This window comes from Corvus cornix, chromosome 1A (genome assembly GCF_000738735.6).
Source record: "Corvus cornix cornix isolate S_Up_H32 chromosome 1A, ASM73873v5, whole genome shotgun sequence".
Lineage (NCBI taxonomy): Eukaryota > Metazoa > Chordata > Aves > Passeriformes > Corvidae > Corvus > Corvus cornix.
The window spans coordinates 62,865,666-62,882,815 of NC_047057.1; the positions used below are offsets into that span (position 1 = coordinate 62,865,666).

A 17,150-nucleotide genomic window follows, 5' to 3' on the forward strand; every position below is an offset into this window, starting at 1 on the left:
CATCTCAGGGACAGTATATTTGCATAAGAAAGTAAAATCTCTGTATATCAATTATATGGCCTTCAGAGTTTCATTCTCATTGTTTTGCTCTGAGATACAGTGTATACACTAAGATGGAGCTTTTTCAAAGCATACAAATATCTGATCCTTAAAATCATACTTTTCTGACTATTTTACTTTCAGAGTCAGGAAAAGGAATTAACAAGGAAATAAAACCAGATGTTAAAGTAATGTCCCCCAAAAACTGTGAAATGCTTAGAAAACTACATAGCCCCAAAATATGCCTTATTTGGTTTTAAGTGAATTTAGCAGGAATACAGCTGGGAGGATTCTGTAAAAAAAAAAAAATAAAAAGAAAAATTTAAAAAGTATTTGCAGTACTTTAAGAATAAACACACAAGCATTTGCTTTGATGTTGTTTGTAGCCCCTTTATTCATTGCCCTGGAAAATGCAGTTTAATTTTTTTTCAAGTTCATGAAAAAATGTTCAAGGTTCTGGATAATTGTGTAAATACATCTTCATAGAAAACTCTGTGCCAGAAGTGTTTGTGTGGCCATCTTGAAATCTCTTCAACCTTCTGAATTCCTTCTTATGAAAGTGTAAATGATGCAAAAAGCAGGCAAAAAAAGTAATCCCAAAGCCAAACACAGAATTTAGATGGTCTTGTGTAACAATCTAGCAAACAATCATTAAATGGGGAAGTCTTTGAACAGCCTCAGCAATTCACAGGTATTTGTTGAGCGTGTTCAGTGTTTCTAGAAACAAACCTGAATAGATTACAAAGAGAAGAATCTCTGTCCAGATCCCAGAAGGAATCTTGTCTCAGCATCCTGGAGTTCTGTGGATGCCTGTCTGGTCACTCTGGAAATATTTACAACACTTTTAGGAAGCTCACACTGTTCCATCAAGGACTGTTGACACCAAAACATCCTTTTTTTGGCTGGAAAACTTGATGGCAACCCTTAAATACCCTTTTTACGTTCACATTTACGCCACAAGGTCTCCACACAGAGCTCTTTACGTGTTCATGTACAGGGAAAAGGCTAAAGAGGCCCGTGCCAGGAGCCAGACCTCTGGCCATCCAGCCTGTTCCATAGTTTCCTACTCCCCTGGTAGACCAGCCTGGAGAAAAGAGAGATGAACATTCCCTGGGCTCATGGCCCAAGCTGGGAAATAAAGTGATGGAAGGCTGGGTATAGTGGAAAGTCAAGGACATGCAAAACATCTTCTCCTGAGGTATCCAAGCAGGACCCTGGATGTGCTGCCACTGACACAGAACCTACTTCTGACGAGGGAAAAAGCCCAAACTACACACTCTCGGTGCCTTGACTGTCTGAGCTGAGCAGGAAAGAGGCCAAGAGCTCAGAGCCAGCCCTTGAGTTTCTCAACACCTGATGTCACATCTGCAACACCTCATCCAGCCTCAGGCCCCGACACAAAAACTCTGAAGGACAAACAGCATCAAAAGAAGTGTCTCAGGTCACAGCCCTTCTCAGAAGTCCACTCTTCACAGAAGCTGGGCAGGGCCTGAGCAGAACCCGAGCCCAACAACAACACACCCTGTGCCTCTAAGTCTGGCCTCCGAGTTACGAACAAGAGCACAAATCAAAGCTTTTAAATTATGGATCTGCAGGGTGGTGGCTGCTGTTCTTGCGTAAAGGAAACAGAATCAGTCCCCAGAACAGAACCTTCCATGGTGTGGATCACTTAAGGTCTACAAGATTTACACACTGAGCAGCATGAGTAACCCAAGTATCTTTTACCTCAAATCTTCATCTAAGACAAGGTATTTATTTATGATTCTGTTCCCTTTTTTTCTTTCTTCTTTATCAATAGCATCTGTCATAGGATCATGTGTTTTGGGAAGTAAACAGTAGAGAAATCCCTTCTATGCTAAGGAACTTGCCAAATCCTAAGAAGAAACTTTTCAATATACAGCCAGGCCTGGCTGAAAAACCAAGGAAAAGGTGTAATATATAACTCTTCCACAATAAATGTATGCAACAAGTCTACACTCAATCACCAATGGTATTTTCAAAGCCATCCTCATTATAGAGATTATAGAAAAATGCAGGTTTCTCTTCAGTGATTTTTTTTTTCTTTTTCTGCCTCACACATTGCCTTTTTGATGGCTTTTCCTGCTTTAGGGGAAATTCTTCCAAACCTCTCAGATTAATCCTTATAGTAGTCAGTAGCTACAGACATTGGATCTGATCATTTTCTTCTTGTGCCATTGTTTTTTAACAGAAGTTGGATGATGAAACCTTTTATTATTACTTCTTCTTGAGGAAAAATGTTTTTAATCAATTGCCACATGAAGCCTGGAATCCTAGAGGGGTTAGACTAGAGAACAGAAGACAGAATGAAATAGGAATCTGACAATCACTTCTGATTTCAGTTTCTTCTCAAAGAAACACGAGTGGTATAAATTTCAGACATTCATGTGCATCATTTTCTTCTTGGAGCCAATTTAATAAAGTTTCTTTCATTAGCAATATTTATTGGTACTCTAAACATCAATTTCTTGCCAACTCCTATCACTGCAGGCCAGTTACACACATTGCAAACTTGCTGCCTTGTGGAAGATGAAATTGCTCTACATGCTACCTACTTTGGGAATGCACATGGTATGGTATATTGGGCTGGGTCAAAAGTCTTTGCACAGTTTTGGAAGCAGGAAGTGCTAATGACAAATTTGACACATTGACAGGGACAATTTATGTTTCAGGATTACTTGAGCAAAATTTTCTGATGACTCAAGCATTTTAAGAGTGTCTCCGCTAAGAAATGCAGGAATATATCAGTTAATATTATCAAAACAAACAGTCATCAGAAATATCACTGGTGCAAATCTGATCTTTGTGTACATTTGCTATTGACAGCCAAGGCCTGCACAACAAAAAAGCTCAGTGCAGTCTGCTGGCGAAATCAGATTCAAAGGCTTTTACCCTAAAAAAATTTATTTTTCATAGAATCATTTGGGTTGGAAGGGACCTTTAAATGTCATCTACTCCAAACCCCTGCAATGAGCAGGGATTTTCAGCTAGATCCCGTTGCTCAGAGCTTCTTCCAGCCTGACCTGGAATGTTTCCAGGGATGGGGCATCCACCACCTCTCTGGGCAACCTGTGCCAGTGTTTCACCACCCTCATTGTAAAAAAATTCCTTCTTACAGATAATCTAATTTGCTGGCATGGACTAGAGTGACTGATATTTTGCAGAAACAAATTCCAGTGAACAGAGTCACTTTTCCCAAACAGGAAAATACAGGAGATTAAAAAATAACCAGTAAATCTTGCTGTTTCTATGAACCTACCTAGATTTAAATGAGGGCAGGGGCAGAGGGGTGAGAAGGGGGGAAGTCTCTCCAAGGCTTCAGGCTTCTTAGAGTAAGAAATCAGAACTAAAAGAAAGCAGCTTGGAAATAGGCATCCTAAAATTTAAGCAGGGCAGTTTTCATCAAAAGAACTCCTTTACCTGTGGTGCGTCATACTGAAAAACACATCCCAAGACTGTCCAAGCACTGTCCCTCAGAGAAGTGCTGCCTTAACAGGGCTAATCTGCTTCATAACAAAGTGCAGAGAGAATGATTTGCCATGTGGGTAGTGGGCCACACTCCAGGATTCCATCAGAAAGGGCACATGTCAACCCTTTAGACAGAAATCAGTAAAAAAGAGTGGATATATGGATAAAAAAGCAAGGACTGCCTGTGACTAGGGTACAGCCTAGTGAATGGTAGACCTGGAAGCAAGAGTCTTCGGTAAAGGTGTCATCCATCCTTAAAAGTAGAAGCACCCTGGCAGGACAAACCTGAATGAAGTGACTACTCACATTTGGATACATAATCTGCCTGCTTCTGCATGAAACGCCATCACCTTCTGCATGGGGAAACCCAAAGGCTACAGCAAGCCCTGTCTGCAGTTCCTCCTTCAGCTGCTTCATTCCAGATTGCCACTGATGCCTGAGGGAGGTTGTCTGAGTAAATCAGTGTGAAAACTAAGAAAGAAGTTCTGAAACAGCAGCCAGAATTCTCTCTTTTCCTTAATATCATACGTCTTCTTCCATTCCAGTAACCCTGCCTTTTTAAGCAACTCAGAGGAAAAAAAAGTCCTGCTCTGGCCTTCTGCACTGCTTCCCTTCCCACCACCCCCAATTCAAAATTAGAGAAATAGGTAAATAAGCTGCTGAGCTGCCTCTTGCAGCATGATGCCCTTGACAAGAATCCCAGCTGACAGGTTCAGTGCTGAGCTGCACCAAGTGCTTCCTGCCAGTATGGGTGGTCTGAGCAGTGGATCTGACAGCTGGGAGCAGGGAAGTGGACCCGGGGTAGTAACCGGGGCTGGGGAGGCGCAGCTTGGCTTTCATCTGCTGCACATTTGTCTGCAGTCCCACAGGCAGGGCACAGCTTGGCACACTGTGAGGCTTCTCCTGCTCATCCTCCTGCTGTAAACAAATGTTTAGATCAATAATTCATCCATTCATTTTCCCTGAATCATCCCTGAGCGGCTGCAGGCTGAGGCGCTCACCATGGTTCATGATCACGGCACAAGGGACTAATCTAAATTACAGGCTTAGTGTGCAGTGATTTATATCAGTAGCTTACACCCTGACACTACAAGTCAGAGCCATGGAATAGAATCATAGAATATCCTGAGTTGGAAGGGAATCATCAAAGTCCAACTCCTGGCTTGCACAGGACAGCCCAAGAATTCCGTGTTCCTGAGAGCATTGTCCAAATTCTTCGCAGGCTTGGGGCTGGGACCACTTCCCTGGAACAGAAACCCCCAAATCTTAACAGACTATGGTGGTACTTCTGCATTTCTTTTTTTTTTTTAAAAAAAACACATTAACCTACTCATTTCAGTGGCCACAATTTGACTCATCTTGGCAATTTCTAGAAACTGCTCCTAAAATTAGAAAAACCCAAACAGTTCCCTAAGGGACAGCATAACAAATGGCTAAACATGGGAGCTCCAAGAGGTACTCTGAAGTCAAAACACAGGGAAGGAAAAACCCAATGTAGCTTTTCTTCATTGAAGGACAGACTACTGACCTGCTTCCTTTCTGAGTAGGTGGCCTTAAATGAACCCATGAAACAAATCTGACATTTTGGAAATTATGTTCAAGCTCGCAGCATTGGAGCATCACTTTTCCCACAGCAGAATCAAGGCCACTGACAGCAAACCCAAGCAATGCTGACAAACATCACACCAGTATATATTTGTTACAGGTAACTAAAGGTCCTAGTCCTTAGACAGAACTGGCTAACCAAGAAATTTGGGTTGTTAAAACACAGATATTTCTGAGTTATTCCTGAGCATAGAAAATTTTTATAGGGAAAAAATATCTATAGTTTTTTCACCATTGCTTAATTTCAAAAATTACAAAGAAGCTTGCTTGAAGTTCACAGGAAGAAAAATCATCTTGGGCTGAAGTAATGCATAGAAAAAAACCAATCCTAAAGGATAATTTTTCAATGAAGTGACATCATGTGCAGAAGGGGATAAGGCAATAGAAGCTGCAACACAGACAGATCCTAAGGTGAGTTGGAACAATTGAGAGGGAGATAATGGGAGGTGGAGGATTCTTGATGGCACTACAGAGGGCAAGGTTTGGATCCTAAACACATTAATAAGACATCCCCAAATCTGCCATCATGTAAAATAACTTACATATTTATAGATTTACATAAATCTACCAGTCTATAAATTTTCATATATGCATTTATATTTAGATTATAAATTTTATCTACAAACCAAGATTATTTCTGTACAGAGAGATAAACCATATATGGTATTTAATTTTTTTGCCATAAAATGTGTTTTCTTTCAGATATTTTGAGAATAATGACTTGTTAAAACAGGAGTTGCCACATTCAATATTTAACAGATGTCTGGTTTTAGATACCATGCCCATTGTGCTTCTCCCTGAATTCTTCTATGTCCTAAAGCTTGGGTCTGCATGGATTATTTCAGTCCTTCCCATACCATTCCTACTTTCTCCTTTCCTGCCTCTCCAGGGTCTACTCATGAGGCAACTACAGGGCTGTGGTCCCCAGTAGAAGAAAAACATGGACACACTGCAGTGAATCCACTGGAGAGCCCCTGAGATGGTTAAGGGACCAAAGGACCTGATGAACAAGGAGAAGCTGAGAGCACTGGGATTGCTGCACCACAGGAAAAGAAGGCACAGGGGATCTTACCCATGCGGCAGGTTGGAGAAGACAGAGCTGAAACCTTCTCAAGGGCACCCAGTGAAAGGACAAGAGGCACAGGGCATCAATGGAAATGTAGGGAGTGCAATTTAACCATTAAAAAATCCTTGGTGTAAGGGTGTTCAAATACTGGGAAAGCTGTTGAGTTTCCATCCCTGGAAATATTCAAAACCCAACTGGACAAGTCTTTGAGCAACATCCTGTAGCTGAGCCTGCTTTGAGCAGGAGGCTGGACCAGATGATCTCCAGAGATCCCTTCCAACCATAGCTATTGATTCTGTGGCTAAATGGTTTCTGGGCACTTTTCTCAGCTGGGAACAATGGAATCTGACAACAGAAGTACTAACAGATACTGGAATTCATCATTATTGCTCCGTTGGCACCATGATAGTCTCATAGTCCTGCTGGCTCGCACGGAATTTCTGCAAACTACAAGTGCTGAGGTGTTTTTTCCCTTTTCTCATGACGACTTCTGACATACAGTCCTATGTAAAGCCATGGTTATTGCAGAAAGGGAAAGGAAATCCCAAAAACTTACTCATTTCCATGTATTCTGGAGTCAGCCCAGTGAAAGGTTCCAAGACGTAGTCGAGATCCCATTGCTGAGGGTCCTTTGATTGGTTGGTGTCCGTTTCCTTTGGCTCAGTTCTTTCATCCTTCAGCTTCCTCAATAGCTTCTTGAGCTTCCTGAGGAACAAAAGTTCAGATTGAACCAAGTTTTTGTTTTGTTTTGTTTTTTTTTTGTTTTTTTTTTTTTGCCTGCAAGATTTGGCCCAAGTCTTTGCAGAGCAACACAAAATTACTCTTGTGTTACTTTGGTGCATCACAGGGTGAGTTTACCCCACCCTGTGAAGTTCTGATGCTGTTTATTGATAGGTACAAGCTGCTGGAGTTGAATACAGTACTTTATAATGATTTTTCTCTCTAGATGCCTATTCCAAGGGGATCTTCCTGAAGATCTTTGGACCTAAATAATATTAGTAATCAGTACTCTCAAGAACAATGCAGTGAGCACCTGTCCTTTAACAAAATACAAAATGTGATAGCTTCATACCATGTATCTACCACAGGTGCACTTTTCTCTCACTATAAAAATCAGGAACATCCAGTATAATAGACTTTTAAGGTAAAAAAATTACCAGACATTCATGGGTTGCCCAGAGAAGCTGTGGCTGCCCCATCCCTGGAAGTGCTCAGAGCCAGGCTGGGTGGGGCTCTGAGGAACCTGGGATAGTGGGAGGTGTCCCTGCCCATGGCAGAGGGTTGGAACCAGATGGTCTTCAAGGTCCCTTCCAACCCAAACCATTTTGTGATTATGTGATATTTCCAAACAAAGAGGGTGCAAGAATGTTCTGACAGCATGAATAGAAGTATCAAACACCGTCCCACTGAGATGGGGATACAAATTTCATGACAATGACAAATAAATTAAAGTGAATCCTTTTCTAAATGAAGAGTAAAGTTTTCCCAATGCCTCCCCCCCCCCCATGATATTTTAAATACATATGCATCAACAACTCCACGCTGTTTCACACACTGAGAAATTCCCGTGGAAAACCACAGTAGAATGAGGTATTTCTTCAAAGTCAAGGCAGCAAAATACAGTGGAATTAGCATAAAATAGCCAGATTTATACTTATTGCATGTCTTTCTTTTGCAGGTGATATTCATCTTCCACAAAAACATGCGGCACTATTTTACAGTTCTTCACATACATGCCATGAGTGAAAATCCAGACTAATTCCAGTGATGTTTTGCCAGTAGTGTAAGCAGGGCTCTCCCACAAACTCTTCCCCCACAGCTTGTGATAAACCCTTTGAACTGTAGGTGTGTGGCCTGGAGACAGGAATATTTGGGGGAAGGGGTTTTCCTTTGGACCTCCAGTGAAGCAGAACCGCTTTTCCTGAACCCTGACTTCAGTAGCAGGGCAAGGCTGGGGAACAAAAGCTGGCAAACACAATAAAGGCTTTGCTGTGTGGGTTTATTGCTTTATTCCCAAACTTACACTGAGCCATGGGATCACTCTGTCCCAGCACCACACAAGGCTCTGTAGCAGCCTGGAAATGCCCACAGTGGCTGAGGAATTTCTCCACTGCCCAGTGTTTACAGGACCCATTCCATTCCATCACCAGTATGGAGGAACTGGGGATTGGAGGACACTCTTTAAACAGGTCTAGATTGCATCAGGCCCTCTCAGAACCTGGATCACAAAGCTTCAAAAATCAACAGGACAACTCCAGTTTCTGTTTGAGATGGAATGAAGATGTAGCTCAAAAGTCTGATGGTACCTTCATCAGTACTTTGGCAATACTTGTACCCAGAACACTCAGATTACACAGTTTTAATAAAGGGGTGTGGGGAAATTTAAAATGCTTCACAAGACAGAATTAGATTAATCCTTACAGACATTTACCTCCTACATCATGCAAATTCAGCCATTTCAAGACACTAAAATTCCCTTTCTCCCCATCTGCCTTTATGGCAGCCAAGGGAACTTATCTGTGACAGAGGTGATGTAGCATTCAGAGGGTAGGAGGCTGGGGCAGGATTGAAAACAATCAAAGAATTCCCAAGATGCTCTTCCAACATATCCCAATTAGTTTCCTAATGTGAGGGACTCTCAGAGGGTGGTGAACAATAAGCTCAAGACAGTGCTGATTTCTGTTCCAATGAAAAGATTTGAGCTACAAATGTCCCTCACACTTCTGTGGGCAGATGAGAGTGAAGATCATCTCGTTATCACAGCGCAGCAGCAGCTGAGATAAAATTTGGGTGTGTTTAGGTGTGAAGTCTGTGCACGTGTGATCTAATCCTTCAGCCACAGCACCACAGAATCCAGTTCTGGAGTTTAATGCATACACACACCTCCCACGAGAACCCAGTAACTAAAACAATAGTTGTTGTTTTTAATGTTTATTTGGGAATACACCAAATCCAGGGCTCAGTTGCTCAGAATAATTTTTAATTTTTCATCTGGCTATCTCTAAGCCAGGCATGAGGAACAGCACCTTTAACCATTTGGAGCTCAGCCTTGAAGAGTGTTTGTATGCTTCTTATGTATTTTTTTGTAAAAGATCAACTGACTGAAAGCAAGCCAAACTAATTACTTCAAATTTTCCACACAAAAAAAAAGTACCTTTGTGTTATATCCAAGCATGTGAAGTTTGAGACCAAGCAGAAATCTGTCAGAAAGTTAAAGGAACAGAGACGGAGGATTTGCAGGGTGTTATTCTCCAGCTATGCAGCAGTAGGGCAATGAAAATGAGTTTTGCAGAACCCTGTATCTGTACCTGTGATTGTGATGCTAAAACTGAGTATGCTTCTTAAATGCCTTTGTTTGAAGCCTGTTTCTTAATTATCCAGATAGATGTTTTTAAAGAAGATTGACAGTAAAAGAGTTCTTTTAGCTTCTGATTTGTTTCTGCCAGGCAGCCCCCCCACAGTGAAGAGGAGGCAGGTTTGCCCATTCAGGATGAGTGTTCCAGAAGCTTTGTGCTGAAGAAGCTCATGCAGCAAAGTTTCATGACTCCACACAAACCTAGGCAAAGAGGGAAAACTGTAGAGGGTCGAAGAGCCATAATTTCTGGTCCTTCTGCCAGCCAATATCAAAAAGCAAGGTGCATCTTAAAGGAGACTGAGCAGCATGTGAGATGAATGGATGTAGGATGAGAGAGAAAGAAAATGAACAGTTTTTTGTCAGGCTGTGTCTAGAGCAGTTAAAAATGACACTGCAGCTTCTCACAGGAGATTGGCATGAAATTATTGTGTTAGGTAGGAGGTGGTAATGTGGTTGAATTATGCTGATTGTACTTCCCAGTATAACCATTAAGCACAGATGTTAACAAGCATCTGAAGTGAGCATAAAATCACTACAGCCCCACCTGTCAATAACCCTCGAGCTTTTGAGAAAAATACGATGAAAAGAAAGGAATCAAGCTCCAAGTGATCCTGGCTGGGCTGTAAGCACATGGTGATTAGATGAAGGCTCCTTTTCAAAAAACAGAGAGGTGATTGAACAGTTTCTCTATTTATACAGTAAGAAGGAGCAGCTGGATTTGGGGGATCTAGGGGAAAGCATGACAATGACATGGGAAAAATGAGAAATTTGTGGAGTGAGACACAGTAGAATGGATAGAGGCTGAAGATGTGGGGCATCTGGAAGAGAAGCTGAAAGAGGACAGATGCAGGAAAATTACTTTATTGGCACAAGTGTTTGTGTCTTCAGTGGCTGTACAATTGGGATTGTTGTGCCTGGAGAAGAGAAGGATTTGGGGTGACTTCATTGTGGCCTTGCAGTGCCTGAAGGGAGCCCACAGGAAAGATGGAGAGAGACTCTTGACAAGGGTCTGGAGTGACAGGGCAAGGGGGAATGGCTTCACACTGACAGAGAGGAGGGTTAGATTGGATATCAGGAAGAAATTGTTGCCTGTGAGTGTGCTGAGGCCCTGGCACAGGTTGCCCAGAGAAGCTGTGGCTGCCCCATCCCTGGCAGTGTCCAAGGCCAGGCTGGATGGGGCTCTGAGCAACCTGGGCTAGTGGAAGGTATCCCTGTCCATGGCAGGGGGGTTGGAATTAGATGGTCTTTAAGGTCTCTTACAACCCAGGCCATTCTGTAATTCCATGATTCTCTGAATACTTGCTAGAACAGAGAGGCATGTGGAGGCTTTACATGAAAAGACAGAAAACGCCTAGAATCCAGCTGCCAGGAGCAAAGAACTATTTATGTCAGATGGGTTTTTTTAAGGCTCTCCTTCCAGGTGATGCTTTTGAGTTGTAGCATGATGAAAAAAGATACAGGGAGAAAGCTAAACAGAAAAGATTCTCAGGGTGAGCAGCTGGAGCACTTGTGTCTGGGCAAAAGGAAGAGCAGCAACCCAGACTGTTGTGTCCTCACCTATAATTTTGTTTCCCACTTTTGGGAAGGAACACTGAAGATCCAGGCTTTCCTTCAGTCATACTCCTGCAGTCTGTTCACATAGAGAAACACCTTCTCACATTCACAGGCACAAGAAGGAGGCAGGGGGAGAACAAAAGTGTCTAAACTTCTTGTTCTCTTCCACAAACTTGTGGTACAGCCATGCTTCCTCGGCACACTCAGATATCCTGAATTCTACAGGAGATTCAGTTGTGTTTGGGGATTATTGGTTTCTTAATCAGAGGAAAACAACAACAACCAAAAACAGGAAAGGAAAGGGAAAAAAAAAAAAAAAAGGCAAAAAACCCCACCCAAACCTTTAATTGAGATTAATTTAGTGAAGGTGAAAACCAACATAAGAGATAACAGCTATGAAGGGGTGTCTTTAAATGGATTTTACTAACTCTTGGTATTCTCATCCAGCATAGTTAAGTGCATTTTGAAGGGAGTGATGGAAATTGATGCTGAATAAAAGGGCCAAAACCATGGCCTCACTACATTCAATAGGAGTTTTGCTGTTCAATTCAATGGGGCCAGGATTTCACCCTAAGGGTTTAGCACCAAGGTCAAAGACAGAGAGTAATAAAATAACCACATGGATTTTTTTTTTTCAATAAGTTCAGAAAAAAACCAGAACTGAACAAAAAGGGGTCTTAAAGGAACTCTGGGTTAAGGCTTTCAAGCCCTGCAGCCTTTTAGGGTCAATTCCTGTGGCAACAGTAAAAGAATGATGGTATGTGACACATCTGAGTGAACTGTGGCATATTTACATCTGTTAAACTTGTGAATTCCAGTCCCACAGAACACACATTTCAGTTCAAGAGGGCTTAGTTCTCTATAATTCAAATCTTGTTGCATTTACCTAGCTGGTTTGATATTGTTGGATGAAGAAATCAAAAATAAACAAACCACACAAGGTTTAGGAGAACAGCAATTACATCTATTATAGCTGTGGCAGCAGTTTCTACAGAAAAACTGAAGGAAAAAGCAAGGATGTGTCCTCCACGACCCTAAAATTGCAGGGCTGCCATCTGAAGTTTCCCTCCTCATCCAGCACTGATTGTGGATGAAGCCCAATGAAGACATGGAAAGACACTTCCCAATTCTAGCAACATTTGGGGTTCTAGAAACATGAAGGATGACTGTTGCTTGCAAACTCACTCTACCTCTACTTAGCAGTATTTTTTGAGGGGAAAGAGCAAATGGGACAGCTTTGTGATTTTCTGCAAACCAACTAAAATGCCTTGGGTTTTCTGGTGAATGAAATCAAAATGTTTCCTGAAAAAAAATCTTGAAATCCTGAGATTTCAATGAGGAAGAAAAGTGGGTCATCAGATAACTCAGCAGAGAGGTGCTTCCATGTTACAGATGTGCAGGGGACAGCACCAGATTCTGAGGAGCAAATCACCATTTATGCCATTCCCTCCTGCCTCTCCATATGGAGAAGGTTGGTGGCAGCACCTGGACTCTGCCCACAGTGAAAATACAGAGAACCCATGGAAGAATTTGTGCTATTCACTCCAACTCTCGTTCCCTCCAAAGAGGCACAAGGCAAGAGGGGATGAAAAATGCAGCTGCTGGTACCATTACGGATCCAGCCCAAACCAGTAGAGTGGTCCATGCAGGAATAGAAGGCTAACTCTGATTTAATTAAGTGATTAGGGATTCTCCTGGTGGAAACATGTCCAGGGAGAAGGACCGAGCCCTACAGATACACACACCATTTTTTTGGGAATGCAGACAAGCAAAGGAAAAGCAGATATGTTTATTCAGGGATGACAAGATAGCATTGTGACTGAAATGAGGTATTTATCTAGGAAGGAGAGGATGAAAGTGTGTTTGTTTTTAAACAGTTTTAAAAATTGAGGCCACCACAGTTTGTTGGCTGAAGGATGGGGGAGCAGATCTGAGGGAGAAAAATGGGATGAAATTATCGCATTCTTGCACCGAAGGGAAGGAAATGAAAAATAATTGGACGTGACTTTCTGTTTGGACTGGATCAGCCCATGCTTTCATGAGTCAAAAATAATAAATACAGTATTTGTAACATCATAAAATCCCCATTAAAAAAGTCCAGTAGCAGTAAGTTTTTGGAAGACAAGAAACAAATTACAGTAGGTTTACACTGAGAAAGCTTTAAGCCTTCAACATGTCAGATATTTTGGGAATGATTTACCACCCTTTTCTCAAAATAAAATGTAAACTCAATAAGATGCAGACAGAAAACAGGCCTCCCTATTGAACTTTGACACAAGAATAATGAAACCATCCATAATCCACATCTGATTTGTTTGGGAATTTTTTTTCTCTCTCTATTTAAATTCCTTGCAAGAAAAAGAAAAATGGTTCTTCCTGAAAAAAGGGAGGGAAAGGGCTCATTTGAAATATATTTCATATCTTTTAAGAATCACTCTGCTTGATTTCTAGTTAGCATCTTCACGGCCTTATGGATGTGACCTAAAAGCTGCTGACACCAGAGTTGGAAGGTTCTCCCTCATTTCAGTGAAGCTGAGACATCTAAACCAGACTCTTCCTCTCCAACATTTCACAGGCCACTGGCACCATGAAGCAAACCTCCCAAGAGGCAGGAGCAGGACTTTCTCAGTGGATTCCCAGGGCCTGGAGATCCCCTTGGCACTGGTGACAGATGGGGAGAGTTTTCCTGCTGTATTTGGAGCAGGGGACTGAGCACTGAAGCAGCCTGTGACAGAAAGGCACTGAGCAGTGTGTCAGTATCTCTGCTTGCTCCAGCTCCTGCACCATCACAGACTGACACAAAGGCACCTTGGAAATGTGTGGATTTCATCCCTAAACCCGTAAAATAGTCATAGATCAAGTAATAGATTTCAACATCTTTTATGGCCTATTGCTTTCCCCCACGCTATCTCCCCTCCACTTTGTGCTAATTTGTATTCAATACTGCTGTCCTGAGAGCTTCTCTGAAACTTCCCAGGAGATCTATCATACCTTGCCTGTTTTCCCTGGTTTCTGAAATTAATTTAAATCAATTATTTCATATATTCCATCACTTTCTTTAAGCCATTTAGTGAAGATACAGCCAATTATTCAACATAAAATATAACCAGATCATTTCACCACAACCAAAAATGTGATTTATCATCACATTCAATTAGAACTCTCTGAAGGCAGTGGCAAAAGTCCCATTTAGCTGAATAGGGATCAAGCCTTTGATTTACTGTGCCATAGGAATAACACATAATGGAAAAGGCTGGGATACATACGGGATTCCAATTTCAAAGAGATTGTTTTGAATCAGTTGCTTTCCAAGCATGATGATGCTCAGCTGAATGCAGAGTTCCATCAGACACCCTCCTGGAGCACACTGCAATTAAACAAAACCAGAGAGTGTGAAGGGATTAAGAGAATTAATTTAAAAATACCCACTGGGGAGAGCTCCCCATGTCTCCATGTGCCCACTGTCCCTGCCACCGATTTGTGTGGGATCATGGAGCTCATCGATCACTGCAAATCTATGCTTGACAAGGTATTTCATCTCCACTCATAAAACTGCATAATGGAAAATATGCAGAACTCTGAAATAACTCACTGTGCCCTGGGGCTCCTATATTTCCTTTAAAAATATTTACTATATAATCAATTTAATAAACATAATGCAGTATCACCAATACTGTTCCAACCTGATATCTCCCAGGGGGGGAAAAAGCCTTCAGCCTTGAAAAGACTTTTATGTCAGCTTTACTGTCAAAGCCTGAGTACATCTCCCAGTTTTCAAGGGAATACCCACAGCATTCCCTTTCATGAGGGAATTTGGTAAAAAAAAAGATGTTTACAGGTTTAGCACAAAATGGCTCCAGGTTTTTAAGCTGTAAAAATTGCCAAGCTTCCAGCGATCTGCAGAATGGGAAGCCAGATTCACATTTCCCAAGGGCCTCAACCAAATCATGGAATGTTTGTGCCTTAGTGCCCATCTGTAAAGCATAGAAATGGTGAAGCTTTACCTAAGAAAGACCGTGAAATGGTCAACATTGCAGAAAGAAAGAATACGAAGTTGCCTTAGATCCCTGGGATTTGCCTATTCAAGTTGAAAATTTAACCTCCTGTTTCAACATTTTTTCTATTTTTCCCCTGTTGTCTGTAGTCCACTGAACACTGTAGACGTATTTCTTTGTGTAAGGGATTTTTTGGTAATTTTAATTTCATATGTACTTACCTCTTCCATCCTGTAACTTTCAAACACGTACACATAGCGACCAGGACGGCCAACAAACCTGAAAGCAGTAATAATAGATAAACTAGTATAAGAATAGACAAGTAAGCTAATTTTGACACCATGATTTAATTTAAAAACACAAGAACATGTTAACTTTGAAATCAAAATTATTGATTCATATTAGCCAAAATATTTCAAAAGCAGCTTCTTCAACATGAATTTTCAAAGGCTCAGCACCTATTCAGCTTTGATTATTTCAAAGCAGTAGGCTCTACAAATGGTTTTCTGCTACATCTGGATAAAATAATTTTAATAAAATACTTTTCTGTGCTAAAAAAAAAATAATAATAAACTCCCTCACTTGCTTAGAGATCACAAATAAATCTGGGGACACATACCCTTATTCAGATTCTCTTACATGGGAGTAATGCCCTGAATGGAATTATTTACACATCTCTACACAACCAAGAATCTTCTGGCTACACCAGGAGAAACAATGATATTGGCTTTATTCTAGCCATACAACACAAAATTATGGCCAAAAAAGAGAGAATGTGGTGATTTTTTTCATTGGTGTCTAACAATATTTGCAACCGCTGGCAAAATGCATCATTAATCCTCAAAACAAAGGTGCTGGATAGGATTAGTGAAGAGCAAAGATTAATAAACATTACAGCCCCCTAAAGGAAGAGCAAAATGATAGGAAACAGAATCCAGAATGTTTTAAACATTTTTTTGCCAAAGTTTTAGCAAAGAATCATTTTGAGCTTCCTGTTCAAAAGCATGTGGATGACTGGGTCCCAAAAGACAAGGATCCTGAGCCCATAGGAAGCCACACTTATTTAGCAGGACAGCTGAATTAGCTTTTTGGTCAATCACTTCATTTGCCAGTTGACTGTAACTATTTCTTAATTTAACTTGATATGAGAGAATAGTGCAAAATGATGAGAAAGTAATAGAAAGAGTTCTGTAATTTTAAATGAAACAGGAAAACCTTTCTTTCCTGAATGATGCTTCAAGGAAAATTTGCTAAGCTGTGGAAAGTGAAGGCCTGTAAGCACCACCATTCACTATAAAAATGACACCCTCTTTTAAAACTAAAAGTAATTATTAACTTTAAATAACCCTGTCAATGATATTTTTTCAGAGCGGGCAAAGATGAGCAGTCCCAAGCCTTTGTGTCCATTTTATAACACAGATCCACTAATATAGACACATATATAAAAATATATGTACAAAACTACCTATATGTAAAGGATAGTTATCCTACCTTCCTTTAAAAAAGGCAACATAAAAAATTGATGCATAAGAATTCACAAACTTCAGTAGGAATGCCTTCAAAACCAGTCTTTCCTCAAAAGTTTTCTCTGTTTTTGGTATTTCTGGAGGGAAAAAAAAGCAAACCAGAGAACTGAATCAGTAAATATATAAAAATCCCTGAATCCCCAAACACATACAAAAACACCCAAACTAAACTTCAAACTTTGGGTTTATAGTGATGTTTCTTTCATACCTCTAATTTGTACCAAAGCCCACTAGGTCTGCCACTGAGTCCTGATTTCCAGAGATGTTCAATTCCAGAAAGCAAAAGCAGTATAAAGTACATTGCTGTATATATGGATATTAACATACATGAATATATCAGTTACACAACTAAAATAACAAAACATTAATATTCTCAATTCAGGAATATTGAAAGCAAAGTACAGAGACTTTCAACCAGAAGAAACACCTCAAAAGCATCCTTAACTTGTAGTCCACAAGCCCTCTTTTCTGTGGTGAGATTGTTGATATGTTTGATGCTAAACACAAGACTGAATACACTTTTG

The 17,150-nt window shown here is 40.9% G+C and overlaps 1 protein-coding gene across 1 annotated transcript in view; it reads right to left on the bottom strand.

The window, feature by feature from the left end:
- Positions 1-17,150, bottom strand: part of ANO2 (anoctamin 2) — a 187,613-nt gene that overhangs the window by 17,957 nt on the left and 152,506 nt on the right. The window contains exons 17-20 of the mRNA XM_019292734.3: positions 16,592-16,703; positions 15,322-15,379; positions 14,372-14,472; positions 6,753-6,901 (exon numbers count right to left, since the gene is read on the bottom strand). Of these exons, the coding sequence (XP_019148279.3) occupies positions 6,753-6,901; positions 14,372-14,472; positions 15,322-15,379; positions 16,592-16,703 (420 nt within the window). The remainder of the gene's footprint in view (positions 1-6,752; positions 6,902-14,371; positions 14,473-15,321; positions 15,380-16,591; positions 16,704-17,150) is intronic.